Source organism: Heterodontus francisci, chromosome 18, assembly GCF_036365525.1.
Source record: "Heterodontus francisci isolate sHetFra1 chromosome 18, sHetFra1.hap1, whole genome shotgun sequence".
Lineage (NCBI taxonomy): Eukaryota > Metazoa > Chordata > Chondrichthyes > Heterodontiformes > Heterodontidae > Heterodontus > Heterodontus francisci.
Window position 1 is genome coordinate 28,882,931 of NC_090388.1, and position 17,241 is coordinate 28,900,171.

General features: G+C 45.0%; 1 protein-coding gene across 3 annotated transcripts in view; it reads left to right on the forward strand.

Annotated features, from left to right (window-relative positions):
• The window catches only part of ppfia2 (PTPRF interacting protein alpha 2), a 572,863-nt gene that overhangs the window by 512,724 nt on the left and 42,898 nt on the right, over nucleotides 1-17,241 (forward strand). For 2 of the 3 annotated variants that reach the window (XM_068051210.1, XM_068051212.1), the window contains one exon: nucleotides 14,817-15,017. In XM_068051210.1, the coding sequence (XP_067907311.1) occupies nucleotides 14,817-15,017 (201 nt within the window). Of the gene's footprint in view, nucleotides 1-14,816; nucleotides 15,024-17,241 lie in introns of all 3 variants that reach the window. The other variant, XM_068051211.1, reaches the window with a different exon arrangement.

Genomic DNA, 17,241 nt, shown 5'->3' on the forward strand with positions numbered 1-17,241 from the left:
GACTATTTCAGGAATGAGCTCCCTCAACACTGACCCTTCCCAGCTGGGAGCGCATATCAGAAAGTCTTGGGCCTGCTCATCCAATAAAATGAATGGACGAAAAATCATGGGATGTGTGCCAGTGAACTCCCAATAGGTCAGGTTTTCTTGGAAGCACAATTTGTAATATCAGCCCTTGTAAGTAAAGGATAATGAATAGGAACTGGAAAGCAATGTAATATTTAAATGAGTAAGAATACACACTTTGGAAGTGGCAACATTGCTTTATGAGTTCTATGGAAGTGAATCCAGCTCATGTTCCACTTACTCACCAGGTGTTCTTTTCCTGTCCTAATTTTGTTTTGGAGATGGAACTGATTTTCCAGTGTGTCCTGTGCCTTGAGGCTAGTCAGGTGCAATGCACTGAAGTGTACTTTGTCTGGCCAGACCCCAACCCACTTGGATTTCCGGGTTTATGTCATTTGTGTGGCCCAGACACTCCCCTGACATAGACATTAACACTTTGAAGCAGGTATGAAAGAACTACCACTGTGCAAGCCTGTAAGGTCTGCAGTTGTGGCAATGGCTATTGTGGTCGAGACCATCTGGCTGCTGTTCAAACAATAGCTTTAATAATAATTGTGGTAGGAATATGGGATTAGTGTAGGATTAGTATAAATGGGTGGTTGATGGTCGGCACAGACTCGGTGGGCCGAAGGGCCTGTTTCAGTGCTGTATCACTAAACTAAACTAAACTAAACTTAAACAAATCAGAGAATGAATGGAAGGATAGATTAAAATGAAAATATATTTTAAAGAGATAAGAAACAGGAACAAAATAGGGAAAGCAAAAGTAATAAACAAATATGGTGAAAATCACTTGTGAAAACTGATATAGTGAAGTTTCCTTTATTGTGAAAACAATTGCAGTGTACAAATCAACTTATCATGTTAGTAGAATGAATTGTTACTTGTTAATTATAAATATCCACATTAACCTTTTATTATTTATTCTTTAGAAGAGTGTCATGCTAGGCCCCCACCTGCTAAGAATAAGGCACATTAATTTTGTCATGAACATTAATTTTAAACTGTTACTGAAGTGAAGAAAGGACTTGTTAAACAGATCAGCCATGGGTGTAAAAGACATTTGCCTATTAACAGACAGTGTTTGGAAGGACAAAGCAGCCATTCGCCGACACATTCAACCCACAATGGACTTTTGATCACCAGACGCTGAAGGTCGGGGAGCTCGCATTCCAGGTTGACTGCTAAGATGGCCGAATACACAAATGGACATGGTCAAAGCAGCTAGTCACATGACTAACCTGCTGGGCAACCTGAGTTTTTTAAATTTGTACAAACAATTTGGGCAGAAAGTCTGTTTGCTCCTTGACTGAGAAAATCTCTCCTGTCTGCTCCCATCTCTTCCTCACAAGCCTCTGAATCCACTGAAGACACATGAATCCCAAGAGAGAAAAGTGTCCTACAGCGAACAAGGTTTAAGAAGAATACTGGGCCCCAACGAAAAGCAAGATCTATCTACAATCAAGGACTCTACAGTGAGCTCGAAGAACCATAGCAAAAACTCTTCAGACATTGCCTCAAATTTTTCCACTTTAATTCTTCTGCTCTTCTGTCTCTATCTGAATGTGTGTATTGCTTGCACATGCTAGCATGGGTGTGCCGTGTATCGTAGGCATTAACCAAATTAGAGTTTGAGTTTAATAAATTTCAACTTTTCTTCTTTAAACCTAAGAAAGCCTGTTTTTGCTGGTTTCTTTGCCTTATAATTGGAAAGCGGTGAACAAGGATTCACCAAAAGGGAACTAAAAACAGTGTGTTTAAAATTAAACCCTGTTACAGTAAGACCAGGTGAAGGCTGAAAGGGAACCCTAGACCTCTTTCTCACCTGTTTGTAAAAAGAGAATGAAGTTCATTTCATAAAGGATCAGTGCCTCAAGTCATGAATCATTTAATCTGTGCACTGATTCCATTTTAGGAATGCAATCTTCTAATAAAATACTTTGTCATAGAAACATAGAAAATTTACAGCACCAAAGGAAGCCATTCGGCCCATTGTGTCTGTGCCAGCCAAGAATGAGCTATCCAGCCTAATCCCACTTTCAAGCTCATGGCCCATAGCCCTGCAAGTTATAGCACTTCAAGTGCACGTATCCAAGTAATTCTTAAATGTAATGAGGGTTTCTGCCTCTACCAACCTTTCAGGGCAGTGAATTCCAGATCTCCACCACGCTTTGCGTGAGAATATTTCTTCTCAACTCCCATCTAATCCTTCCGCCAATTACTTTAAATTATGCTCCTGGTTATTGACCTCACTGATAAGCGAAAGAGGTCCTTCCTATGCACTCTATTTAGGTCCCTTATAATTTTATACACCTCAATTAAATCTCCTATCAGCCATCTGTGTTCCAAATAAAACAAATCTAGCCTATCCAATCTTTCCTCAGAGATAAAATTCTCCACTCCTGGCAATATTCTCATACATCCCCTCCATATGCCTCTCTAGTGCAGTCACATCCTTTCTGTAATGCAATGACCAGAACTGTATGCAGTGCTCTAGCTGTGGCCTAGCTAGTGTTTTATACAGTTCTAACATAACCTCCCTGCTCTTATATTTTATGCCATGGCTGTTAAATGAAAGTATCCCATATGCATTCTTAACCATCTTGTCTATCTGTCCTGCTATCTTCAGGGATCTGTGGACATGGACTCCAAGGTCCCCCTGTTCATCTACACTACTCAGTATCCGACCATTTATTGTGTATTCCCTTGCCTTGCTTGCCCTCCCCAAATGCATTGCCTCACACTTCTCTGCATTGAATTCCATTTGCCTGTGCACCTGACCAGTCCATTGATATCTTCCTGCAATCTACAGCTTTCTTCTTCACTATCAACCACATGACCAATTTTTGTATCATCTGGAAACTTAAAATCATGCCTGCTACAATTAAGTCTAAATCATTGATGTATACTACGAAAAGCAACTGACTGAGTACTGAGCCCTGTGAAACCCCACTAGAAACAGTCTAACAATAACAAAAATTGCCGTCAAGCATTATCCTTTGCATCCTGCCACTGAACCAATTTTGGATCCAACTTGCCACTTACCCTTTCATTCCATGGACTCTTAATTTTAGTCCCTTCGTAGTACAGAACTTGAGAATTGCTGAAAAAAGAGGCACGGGACTGAATTTTACCAGCTCATTGACGGCGCGGGTTGCAGCGCGGGAGCCAGTAAATTTCTGCGGGGAGAGGCCCGCCTTGAGCCCCGACGTCGAGAAGGGCGCACCACATATTACCGGCGACAGGGGACCTCGGTGCAGCCGCTCGGCGGCAACACTCCAATTACCATATTCAAAATGGTACTTCTGCAGATTATGCAGCCTGCCACCTCGATCCACACTTCCAGATTTTACGTTGAACGGGCGGCCATCACGTGCCATCTCGTTCATGAACAGAAAAGCCGGCGGGTCATCAGAAGCAAAAGTTTTCGCTAGCGAAGGTAAGTTCAGATATTCAGGGGTCTCACTCTGCATACTGGGAGTGAGGAGGGAGGGGAGGATTACAAGGGTCTCACTCTGCATACTGGGAGGGGGAGTATATTCAGAGGTCTCACTCTGCATACTGGGAGGGAGGAGGGAACGCGAGATATTCATGGGTCTCACTCTGCATACTGGGGGGGGGGTCTCGCTCTATATACTGGAAGGGAAGAGGGAAGGGGGATATTCAGGAGCCTCGCTCTGCATACGTGTAGGGAGCCAATGCGATTCCGCCCTCCATAATGTTTGGCAGCTCTGTGCCATTGATTGCCTCTGTCAGTGAAGGAGCAATGGCACTCAACTCAACCTGTATGTCGGGAGAGTGCCAGAGATGGCAGGCGTGTGAAGCTTATATGTCTTGTGGGCCAATCGATGCAGCTTGTGCAATCTTTGTGGTCATGCGGTGCCACTCTTAGTGAGAGCTAAGATGGGCAATGTCATGCCATGCCACATAGCTGCTTCATGAAAGCACCTGATGTACCACTCAACATCAATCTCTGCCCTGTCAGGCATCTTCGAAGAATTGAAGGAGTTGAATTGCAACTTAAAGATGGGGATGGTTCACCCTATATTCATTGATGCGCTTCTTGAGAGGATCCATATCGCTGCAGGCAAAACCAACGGGCAGTTTCAGCCCACATAGAGGCCCCCAGTTATGAGCAGAAGCACTCAAGGAGAGCTCACCACTGCAGATCGCCGCGCATCTACAGGTCCCGCATGACATTCCTGCAGTGTCAGAGCGCCAGTGTCAGAGGCAACTGTGGATGTTGGGAGAGGCAGTGACACATCTTTGTCCCCTGCTGAATGATGACCTGCAGCCCAGGGGCTTCGGGGGACATCCTATTAGAGCATGGCTACCCGACCAGACCCGAGGGTCGGGTCTCTCTTCCAGGTCCGGTATTTGGGCTCGGGTCGGGTCAGGCCGGGTCGGACACAGTGCTGCTTTTTGCTCACAGAGGGAAAGGGAAGTAAGTTTCAAAATTTGAACAGCTGGGACGTCAAGGCGGGAAACGTGCATCTGGACTCCGCATTAGTCTGCAGTGAGCAAGTGAGTGTCTCTATGATGTCATTGCACTCATGCTATCGCTTCCATTCCATCCATCCAAAAGTGATATGTATAGTGCACAATGGACGTAAAACTGTCTACTGGAGAATGTTTAGCAGTGGAAAGTCCTGTAGCTGGAAAAGGTAAATCTTCTATTTGGAAACATTTTAATGCTGTTGTTTTCCACGATCGTAAAAGTTCAAGTGGATTTGTACAATGCAAATCTTGCAAACTTCTACTAAAATATGACAACAAAAAGACGGGAAATTCATCTTTGCAGTGGCACACTGAAAAAGGTTGTACTCGACACGCAGCAGGGCCAAGTCAGTCGTACATAACTTCGTTTGCACAGACGAGCGAGAAAAACATAGCCGTTCACAAGAAATCAGAAATTACAGACTAATGCATGAATCTCTGTTGCAAGGATATTTGACCTTTCCAAACTGTCGCTAGTGAAAGGTTTGTTGAGCTAGCACAAGAGCTTATCAATGTGAGTTCTACATATGGTCGAGTATCAGCATCAAGTGTGTTACCAAATCCAACTACAGTTTCAAGAAGGTGTCGTGATGTGGCTGCAGAAAAGCGAAAACAACTAATTTCCCAGATTACTAACATACTGAAGGATGTGAATGTGGGAATGACAACTGACATGTGGACGGACAACTACTGTAAAATCCATTATATGTTGATAACTTGTCATTACATCACAGTAGATTTTCAACTTAATGTCAAAGTTTTAACAACAGCAATGTTTCCACTGGAGGATGCCAAAACTGGCGAAAACATCAGGCATGAGATTTTAAAGCTGCTAGTGCTTGCACTAACATAGTGCTTGCTGTTAGACCATATCGATGTCTGGATTGTCAGGACCACATATGTAACACGGTCCTTCGACATTCACTTGATCCAAAGGAATTAGCTTCTGAAGCTCTGGATGTTGTAGAAACTAAACATCATGCAAAGCCTTGGTGACATACGTTAAGCAGTCTGAACTTGCTGAACAGTTGTCTAAAAATTTAAATCCAATGGCAGAAACGAGGTACAGTACTATGTATCTGACACTGAATTCAATTCAGGATATTTATCATGAGCTGCACGAGAAACTGGAACAGCGTGGGGAAAGCTTCTTTTGGGCCTCCATATCTTGAGAGACAATGGATACGCGCCTGGAGGTGGTCAGTGGTTTGTGAAGCAGTGCCTGGAGTGGCTATAAAGGCCAATTCTGGAGTGACAGGCTCTTCCACAGGTGCTGCAGAGAAATTTGTTTGTTGGGGCTGTTGCACAGTTGGCTCTCCCCTTGTGCCTCTGTCTTTTTTCCTGCCAGCTACTAAGTCTCTTCGACTCGCCACACTTTAGCCCCGCCTTTATGGCTGCCCGCCAGCTCTGGCGAATGCTGGCAACTTACTCCCACGACTTGTGATCAATGTCACACGATTTCATGTCGCGTTTGCAGACGTCTTTATAGCGGAGACATGGACGGCCGGTGGGTCTGATACCAGTGGCGAGCTCGCTGTACAATGTGTCTTTGGGGATCCTGCCATCTTCCATGCGGCTCACATGGCCAAGCCATCTCAAGCGCCGCTGACTCAGTAGTGTGTATAAGCTGGGGGTGTTGGCCGCTTCAAGGACTTCTGTGTTGGGGATATAGTCCTGCCACCTGATGCCAAGTATTCTCCGAAGGCAGCGAAGATGGAATGAATTGAGACGTCGCTCTTGGCTGGCATACGTTGTCCAGGCCTCGCTGCCGTAGAGCAAGGTACTGAGGACACAGGCCTGATACACTCGGACTTTTGTGTTCCGTGTCAGTGCGCCATTTTCCCACACTCTCTTGGCCAGTCTGGACATAGCAGTGGAAGCCTTACCCATGCGCTTGTTGATTTCTGCATCTAGAGACAGGTTACTGGTGATAACTAGGTGAGCCTAGGTAGGTGAACTCTTGAACCACTTCCAGAGCGTGGTCGCCAATATTGATGGATGGAGCATTTCTGACGTCCTGCCCCGTGATGTTCGTTTTCTTGAGGCTGATGGTTAGGCCAAATTCATTGCAGGCAGACGCAAACCTGTCGATGAGACTCTGCAGGCACTCTTCAGTGTGAGATGTTAAAGCAGCATCGTCAGCAAAGAGGAGTTCTCTGATGAGGACTTTCCGTACTTTGGACTTCGCTCTTCGACGGGCAAGGTTGAACAACCTGCCCCCTGATCTTGTGTGGAGGAAAATTCCTTCTTCAGAGGATTTGAACGCATGTGAAAGCAGCAGGGAGAAGAAAATCCCAAAAAGTGTGGGTGCGAGAACACAGCCCTGTTTCACACCACTCAGGATAGGAAAGGGCTCTGATGAGGAGCCACCATGTTGAATTGTGCCTTTCATATTGTCATGGAATGAGGTGATGATACTTAGTAGCTTTGGTGGACATCCGATCTTTTCTAGTAGTCTGAAGAGACCACGTCTGCTGACGAGGTCAAAGGCTTTGGTGAGATCAATGAAAGCAATGTAGAGGGGCATCTGTTGTTCACGGCATTTCTCCTGTATCTGACGAAGGGAGAACAGCATGTCAATGGTCGATCTCTCTGCACGAAAGCCACACTGTGCCTCAGGGTAGATGCGCTCGGCCAGCTTCTGGAGCCTGTTCAGAGCGACTCGAGCAAAGACTTTCCCCACTATGCTGAGCAGGGAGATTCCACGGTAGTTGTTGCAGTCACCGCGGTCACCTTTGTTTTTATAGAGGGTGATGATGTTGGCATCGCGCATGTCCTGGGGTACTGCTCCCTCGTCCCAGCACAGGCATAGCAGTTCATGTAGTGCTGAGAGTATAGCAGGCTTGGCACTCTTGATTATTTCAGGGGTAATGCTGTCCTTCCCAGGGGCTTTTCCGCTGGCTAGGGAATCAATGGCATCACTGAGTTCCGATTTGGTTGGCTGTATGTCCAGCTCATCCATGACTGGTAGAGGCTGGGCTGCATTGAGGGCAGTCTCAGTGACAGCATTCTCCCTGGAGTACAGTTCTAGGTAGTGCTCAACCCAGCGGTCCATCTGTTTGCGTTGGTCAGTGATTATGTCCCCCGATTTAGATTTGAGGGGGGCGATCTTCTTGATGGTTGGCCCAAGAGCTCTCTTCATGCCATCATACATTCCTCTGATGTTTCCGGTGTCTGAGGCCAGCTGAATATGACTGCATAGGTGTTGCCAGTAGTCGTTTGCGCAACGCCTAGCTGTTCTTTGTGCAGTACTTCTGGCTGCTTTAAGTGCTGCGGATGTTAAATCGCTGGGGGCTTTCTTGTAGTTCAGCAGTGCAATGCGCTTAGCGGCTATGACAGGTTCCAGCTCTTCATTATGAGATTGAAACCAGTCTGCATTTCTCTTCGCACTTTTGCCGTAGGTGGTCAAAGCTGACTCATAGATGGCGTCTCTGATGTGGGTCCACTTGGTCTCAGCATCCCCTGTGGGAGTGTTTTGAAGGGCTGTTACAAGTGAATTTAGAAATTTTTGTAACAGCTGTGGGTGAGAAATTCTGCTCGTGTTGATGCGCGGGTGGCCCTTCTGCTTGGAATGATGCAACTTCTTTGGTCTGAGTCTAACCTTGCTGCACACCAGGGAGTGGTCGGTGTCGCAGTCCGCACTGTGGAAGCTGCGTGTGATTTGAACACTGTTTAAGGCGGCTCGCCTTGTGACAATGAGGTCTAGCTGGTGCCAACGACGTGATCTTGGGTGCCTCCATGAAACCTGGTGACAGGGTTTAGTGTGAAAGAACGAGTTGGTGATGCAGAGGTTATGATAGGTACACAACTCAAGCAGTCTCTGCCCGTTCTCATTCATCCTTCCAACGCCATAGCGCCCAAGGCAGGAGGGCCATGAGTCATGGTCGGCCCCAACCCTGGCATTAAAGTCCCCCAGCAGGAATAGGTGTTCGGTGTTGGGGATGCTGCTAATGATGTTATGGAGTTGTTCATAGAACTGGTCTTTAGCTTCAGGTGGGGAGCAGAGTGTTGGAGCATAGATGCTGAGTAGGTGTACTGGACCAGAGGTGGTGAGCAGTCGGATGGACAGTATGCGTTCCGAGCCATTTGACGGAGGCTCTATCATGCTGAGCAAGGAGTTTCTGATGGCGAAGCCCACTCCATGCTGTCTTGGTTCTTCAGGATCCCTGCCCTGCCAGAAGAAGGTGTAGTTTTGCCCTGCTCGAGAGCCACTCGCGGGGAGGCGAGTCTCCTGAAGTGCTGCAATGTCCACATTGAATCTACTGAGCTCGTTGTTAATGATGGCGGTCTTCCGAGAATCGTTGATTTGTGTAAGGTCTTCCGACAGGCCAGGACACATAGTTCTGACGTTCCAGCTTGCAAAGCGAAGGGCTGGTACCTTCTTTCCTTTTTTCATGTTGTTTGGTGCGGTGTATCAGTCCACCTTTCGGGCAATGACCCTGAGCTCCAAGCACCCATTGAAGCAGGCAGACTGTGGCAGGACAGAACCTTATTGACCGGGGGCTGCCCGGTTTGAGGCGGGCGGTAGCTGTCCAGTGAGGTGCAATGACCTCTCCCACCAACAAAGGCAACCTGTGGCGCCCAGTTTCTACGCCAATTTATCTGGACTTATAACCCGTAACTGTTGCCTTCCGTGTTGTTTTAGTCGCTGTGAGGCAACTATGGAGTGACCTCTCCATGGCGCATGCCTGGGCAAATTTATGGAGGTTGAGAGTTGCCCAGTCATCAAAACCCCCCTCTCGGCCTTTCTGGTGGGGTCCAACGGAGTGCAGGACACGACGTTTGGCACCAGTATGGCTGCAGGAACTGCCGGAAACATGCCAAAGGTGACACATGACCGCCTACGGGGTTCCGCTCCGGATTTTCTGTTAGGGTTTACTCCCTTAGCCTTGGTCTCTCCCGAGACGCCCACAAGGCAGTGGGGTACAGACTGGAAAACATCGCCCCTGATGTCTTGCAGTTTTTGATTGATTTCCTCCAACCATTTTATGAAGCTCAGAGGGAACTCGAGGGAGACCAGTATCCTACATTGAACCTGGTTATTCCGTGGTTTGAGAAACTTAAATGACTCTATATGCCACTTTCTTCAGATACTCCAGTGCAAGCAGTTGTCAGGCAATGGGCAGAGAGTGGTTTCTGAAGAAAGTTGAAGTAAATGACCTGCACAAGATAGCAACATTTCTCTGGCCTAAATTTAATCGGCTGCAAATGTTGTCCAGCCATCCAACCATGATAGGGATAAAGTTCATTCTGAAGTGTGCAGACATATCAACAACTTTAAAACAGAAGACCCTGTGAAGGAAACGAAAGTGGTTGACGATGAACCTACAGCTGCCAAAAAAGCAGTGACCAAATTTGCTGAATGGGAGAATGTTCATGAAGAAATGGACACAAATGATGAAGTGCAGCAGTACACAGCACAGAAGCCTGCTGTGTTGGTGATGGCAAATGAGCGTGATCTGTTGGGCTGGTGGAAGGAACACAGTGTTTTTATCCTAAATTGGCCAGGCTGGCTAGAAGTATACTTTGCATTCCGGCGAGCAGTAGCAGCAGTGAGAGGAACTTCAGCGTAGCTGGAAGGACAATCGACCAGTGGAGGACTGCCCTTAAGCCTTCCACTGTTGACTCTATTATCTTTTTACATGACAAGTTATAACGCCTTTTGGGTTTTTTTTGCCATGTCTGTAACTGAGATTACTTACTTGCTATGTCTGTAACTGAGACTATGAAATCAAATGTTCACCTAACTGCCTATTGGGTGCTTCATTGGAATAAGCTATTTGTTTTCTTTCAATCTCTGTTTTGGCAGGACTTGTTTCTGTTTTATCTGGTTATTATCACGGTGCTGTTTGTGGGAGCTTGCTGTGGGCAATGGCTGTTGCATTTCTTTCTTTACAACAGTGACTACAATTCACAAAGACCTTCATTGGGTGGAAAGTGGTTTGGGATGTCCTGAGGTTGTGAAAGGTGCTAGAGAAGTGCAAGTCTTTCTTTGTAGAGAGAGAATGGATAATCTCATGAGAAGACTGCTTAAAAATCATGAGGGAGTCAAGACGTCATTTGAAAGTCTTGGAAGAGACAGGCTGATATTTCTGACAGAAAAGAGAAATACTATGTGTATATGAAAGTTATCTACAAAAATTTAGTTCGGCTCCTCGAGGTGGGATCTTTAACTTTATGTACTCAAGGATTTGGAAGAAAGATGTTCAATAAATACATAACTGTATTTGATCGCTGTTAGATTATTTGTTTTGCATTTTGATACTTCAAATCAGGGCTTCTGGGATGCTTTATCTCTTCTAAGACTGAACTGTAATCTTTACAGAGGAACAAGACAGTCCAGTATGAAAAAGCAATAAACAAGCAGTGCTTGCTGATTGTAAGTTTTTGTAGCACTGCCAGATAAACAAAGATTTCAAAGGGTAGATGGACACTCTGAAAGCTTTGGAGGGTTGAGATTCACCCATGACATCAAATAATCTAGGGTAAGAATTTTTTTTTAAAGTGATACTAACCTTCATGTAAAATTGTATTAAATGTCAATGCTAGAAATTGATCAACATACTTTGTCAACATTAACATATCTTTTTGTTTTGCTTTGTAGGCTATTCGAGGTGCTGGTCATTATGTGTATGCTGATCAACTAGATGTCTTCCATAGTACTGCAGGTCTGCAGTACTGTAGAGTCCTGATCACTATCCAATGAACTCAACCACAAACTAAAGTGTTCGTGAGTGAAAGTTGCGGCAGGGGGCGGGGGTGGGGGCTTGCCGTTGGTGACGGGATCAAGCTCTGATTCCCAGCTCCATCTGCATGATTCTGCAGAAATAGCCTGCTGCCTGAACGGAGGATCCAAGGTAGAGCACAACCTCTTTGATATAATTAACTTCATTCCGGTAGTCGGGTCAGGCGTGGGAAAAAAATCAAAGGACACGGGCCTAGGACAGGTTCGGGTTGGATCTGGTCGGGTCGGGTTTCAATTGCATACCCGAGCAGGCCTTTACATCCTGTGCCTGTGGCCCTCAAAGTGATAGCGGCTCACAATTTTTACGCCTCTACATCATTTCAGGGGCCCACTGGAGATCTTTGTGGGGTCACACAATCAGCAGTGCACCGCTGCATCGGGGAGGTCACTGATGCTCTGTTCCAGAGGGCTTCATGACGGACCCTGAAAGCCAGGCCCAGAGGGCCATCGGTTTCGGCCCCATCGCGGGATTCCCACAGGTGCAAGGAGTCATAGATTGCACCCATGTGGCCATCAAGGCTCCCGCCGGTCAACCAGCTGAATACATAAACTGTAAGGGCTTCCACTCTGTCAATGTGCAGCTCGTATGTGATCACCGGAAATAATTCATGCAAATCTGTGCCCGCTTTCCAGGCAGCTGCCATGATGCCTTCATCCTGCGCCAGTCCCAGCTGTCATTGCTGTTCACTGAAATGGCTCTGATGGAGGGTGACTTCTTGGAGACAAGGGCTACCCCTTGCATACATGGCTCCTGACACCAGTGAGACATCCCACCACTGCTGCAGAAGAGAGATACAACGCCAACCACGGAGCTAAAGAGCCACCATTGAGCAGGTGATCGGCATGCTGAAAATGCAATTCCGCTGCCTGGATAGATCGGGTGGTGCCCTGCAATAGGAGCCGGAAAGGGTAGCTCACATCGTTGCTGTCTGCTGTACTCTTCACAACTAAACACTCAGTAGGGACGAGGCTTTGCAGGATGAGGGGAGACATGAGCAGGACTCATCTTTGGGCGTTGAAGACGCTGAGGATTTACAGCAGGAAAGGCAGATGGGAGGATAGAGAGCATCCAAGCACCGCATGCAGGGCAAACAGCGAGCTAGAGATTGATCAAAGGTTCTCTACGTCATAGGAACTACGTGGGCTCTGCATGCCACAGAGCACCCTTCTTCACCTGTTGTGCTGCAGTCTGCATCTGCAATATCTTTGCGTCCACCATTACTGGCAGCAGAATACTGAGCCATTGTCCATATTACTGCATCCATGGAGACGCACATGAGTAATACTGGCATTGCAATGATGTTATTCCATACGTTGGGAGTTCCGAAAGGCCAATGATGTAATGAGAGGAGCCACGATTGGTATATGCTGGCACATTTCTTTCACACAGTAAAAACGATGCACATGTTAGTGAAGACGAATTTGTTTTTGACCGTTCTTCATTGTTGTGTCACCCATGTAGACTCATTTGCGTCACAATACTTTTTGGAAATGCTTGCAGATGCTCCTACGTGGTGCCACTTCTGTGCGAGCAGTCTGACTGGAGGAAGGCTGCTGATATGATGGCTCTATGGCTGTGGATGACTTTGGCGGTTGTACCCTGTGTGCATGAAGCCTAGAGGGCCCCAGCTGGCTGGGAGAGTGATTGTTCATCCCCTTCTGGCATTAGACCCTTTGACGCCAGATGGCCCCACGGCTAATCACCTCCTCTGCCAACTCCAGCCAGGCTGCTTTGTTCAGGCGGGAGGACCTCTTCTTACCATCACTGGTGAAAAGGACCTCCCACCTTGCCCACACAGCTTGGAGGAGAGTGAGCAGGGAGGCTTACTGCACTGTGGGGCCACCCTAGAGTACCCCTCTGCCATCCTCGGTTTTTGGTGTGGTCCTTTAAATGCAAATGTGACTCCACCATGTAACTGCTGTAACCTCTGGCTGCAAGGTTTGTCTTGCACATGTTTGAAAACCAATGCAGGACTAGTGAGGAAATCTGTGCTGTTGTCATGGTTTTTCAACTATTGCACATCGACACATGTTCACAAACACTTTGCTTCTGCAGCAGCTGATCATAGTTATTGGTGTAATATTTCTAGTTGGCAATGCAGCTAAAATATGAACATATTTTCCTGTTTTCTTACAAAGATAGTTTAATTGCAGTTACATGTCTTTTCACATAACTGTTAGCAGAGAAATGAATACAGATTTGAAATGTATATTATTAATCTGAGGCATTTCACAGTCAGATGATCAGAAGCCCATAGTATGTAAATATTCTCCAATTATGGTTTTATTTCTGTTGTGTATTTGTCTTTTATGGTACATTTAAGTCTCACATCCTGGAATGTGCAAATTTAAGATTATTCACCCAGGTGCAGCACATCAACAAGAAGCAATGTAACTCTTGAGTGGAAGAAGATGATCACAACTTCACAGGACACTGGGACACAGCAGGGTAAGTATGTGGCAGCAAAGCAGGAAGTGCTGGGGAAACTCAGCAGGTCAGGCATCATCTGTGGAGAAAGAAGCAGAGTTAACTTTCAGGTCTGTTGAACTTGGCTGTAAAATTCAGCCCAGCATATCTTTTTTTTCAGCAGCTCTTACTTCTCTCACCAGTCTGCCATGTGTGGCCTTGACAAAAACCTTGCCAAAATCCATGTAAACTACATCAAATATGGTACCCTCATTGTTACCTCCTCAAAAAATGTAATAATTTAGTCAGACACAATCTTCCCTCTACAAATCTATGCTGACTGTCCTTGATTAATCTGCGCCTTTCTGAATGACGATTTATACAGTCAATTGTGAAGAAGGATTATGATTTGAAAGTAAGTGGATACTTCATCAAAAATGTGGGGATCCTAAGAGTTGTTATTTACTCACTCAGTTCTTGATTGAGTAAATGGCAGAACAAACATTGTAAAAGGATTACATTGTGTGAACAGAGATACAAAAAAAATACACACATAAAAATGCAAACACATATAGAAAAACAGAGAAAAATCATGAGAGTAAAAGGAAAAAAGCAAAAATATAACACACTGAAATATGGCAGTCTGCACCCATCCTGTACTGGAGGTGAAAGGTCTTGAATGCTGCTTATTAACATGCCTTTGTTGTGAATCATTTAAAAGAAAACTAATGCAGCTATGTAATGAAAAATTACATTATTTTGTGAACCTGTGTGGATATTTGAATAAAAGCAAAATGATATTTGAATAAATGTTTCCAGATTCTTAAACTTACTGAAACTCAGAATTTCAATATTTGCAGCTGGCATTGTTAAGTCATTAATAATCTTTAACAAAGATTTTAATGAGACATCACTATGCATTTGATCATTAAAAAGTGTAAAATGTGTTATGTTCTTTTAATATATGAATTGAATACAATTATTTAGTAGTTCCATCAGTTTTCAAATATAGTACCACATATTTTCACAGCAGTGCTGAGCACATTTAAGCATACTTGAATAACCTGGCTAACAAGAGAATTATGTTTTTCTGCTATACAGCTGTGGCTTGGAATGCCTGCATGGTATGTTGCTGCTTGTCGTGCAAATGTAAAGAGTGGTGCCATCATGTCTGCCCTGTCTGACACTGAAATCCAAAGGGAAATCGGAATCAGCAATCCCCTTCATCGCTTAAAACTCAGGCTGGCAATCCAGGAGATGGTGTCACTAACAAGTCCATCAGCACCCCCAACTTCTAGAACAGTGAGTGTCATTTATCATATTTTAATAAGCTTGATATTCTGGGCTGAATTTTACTAGCACTCGGGCATCTGGGATCGTGACAAGGGTCCCAGAAAATTCTTCTGCGAGAGGCCCATCACGGCCCCCATCACCGAGAAAGCCCCGCTGCATTTTACCAGTGGCGGTGAGGCTTTGGTGCAGCCTGCCCGCCGCTTGGCGGCAGGGCCTTCATTTGCCAAACAAAACTTTTGCAAATACATTTTAATTAACTTACCTAGACCGGGAGGCCATTCCACACTGATATTTCGTTTGGTGGGGTGGGGGGAGTTCGGGTTGGGAATTAAGTTTATTTTGGATGGGATGGGCCCAAAAACAAACATGGGGCGGTGGTGGTGGGAGAGGGGATTCCAGCTTTTATTTAGTTTTTTGCACAAATTTCAAATGAATGCCCCTTTAAAATTTCAAATGTGACTGCAGGGCTTGAAGCCTTTTAAAAATGAGACACAAGGCCTGCGCGGTGGTGCCAGACGCCGTTGCTCGGGATGGAATAGCCACCGCCTCTACGTCATCGGGGGCAGCTGTTTCGCCCTCTCCATTTAAATGAGCCCCCGCGCAAAATATCATGGGGGCTCAGCGGCGGCCGCTGCACGCGGGCGGACTGCTGACTTCAAAGCGTGCTGCCGCGATTTGCGGCCATTAATAAAATTCAGCCCTCTTTCGGACAGCCAGTGCGGACACGATGGGGCGAATGGCCTCCTTCTGCACTATAACAATTATGTGATTCTGTAATCTTGGCATCCTTATATTCAGACTTGCATGATGACAGTATATATATAGAGCAATGAACAGCAGGGAATGAATTACAAGGATTTAATATAATCAAAGGGGGTCAGATGATATATTTAACAGCATAAATGAAACCCAAACAGGTTATGATTGTCATCTAGAACCTAAGATTAGAATACATTCATCAAATTGCTCCACAGTACTTGCTAGCTTTTAGCTAACTATGTTATTTATTTATTTATTTAGAGATACAGCACTGAAACAGGCCCTTCGGCCCACCGAGTCTGTGCCGACCATCAACCACCCATTTATACTAATCCTACATTAATCCCACATTCCTACCACATCCCCTCAATTCCCCTACCACCTACCTACACTAGGGGCAATTTACAATGCCAATTTACCTATCACCCTGCAAGTCTTTGGCTGTGGGAGGAAACCGGATCACCCGGCGGAAACCCACGTGGTCACAGGGAGAACTTGCAAACTCCGCACAGGCAGTACCCAAAATCAAACCCTGGTCGCTGGAGCTGTGAGGCTGCGGTGCTAACCACTGCGCGACTGTAATTAAATTATAAATCTGAATATTTTGCAGTGTTATAACACTAGGTTTTAGTCAGTGGACAAGGTAAACTGATAGCTAGTAGCAGCACCATTATGATGTTCAGAAGTTTCTTTTGTATAGAAGTAATTTTGTTGTTGACTATAGAAAAGTGCTATATCCAGTGTAACACAGTAATGATTAGAGGCCATTCTACAACACTCCTGAGATCATTTACACACTTTTGTTTAAGTATTTAACTTTAGCAATTCAACATACTGATCAGAATCTTGTTAGTTCAAATAGACCACTATACTATCTACCAGGTCACTGTTGAAGTAATGTAGCTTTGTGACTGTCCATCACAATGCTCTGAATCCCTGGTATACTCACTTTGATTGTAATTTGTAACTTTATTAATTCTTTCTGGTTTCTGCTGATGGCATAACTTTTGTTTCTAATCATAAAATCTGATCATAAACCTATAGTCTGTATATTTCCTTACTATAACACCATTTTCAGTCTGTTGTTTCCATTGTAATAATGTATGTATTCATGGTTTTACCACTATGTTGCTTTCATCCTGCTTTGCAATTATAGTGCCTAAACAATAACTGGTACAGGAGACCTCCAATATACATGCACCATATCATTTATTATTCTCCAATTCCGAATATGCCCAGTGGTTAACATGTTTTTTTGTGAAACAAAATTAACAGGCTTTTTAAAATTCTATTAGTACATTCCTTGAGTATTTTCATACATGTTCTAAATAAGATGAACTACATATCAAGAACGGATAGTTACATCATTGTTGAAGTGTGGATTCTGAAAAGAATTTAACGTGCAGCTGATTGGTTCCAGGAGGTATTAGGCATGAGTCTGCTTCCATCATACCACACAAGATGAGACACAATG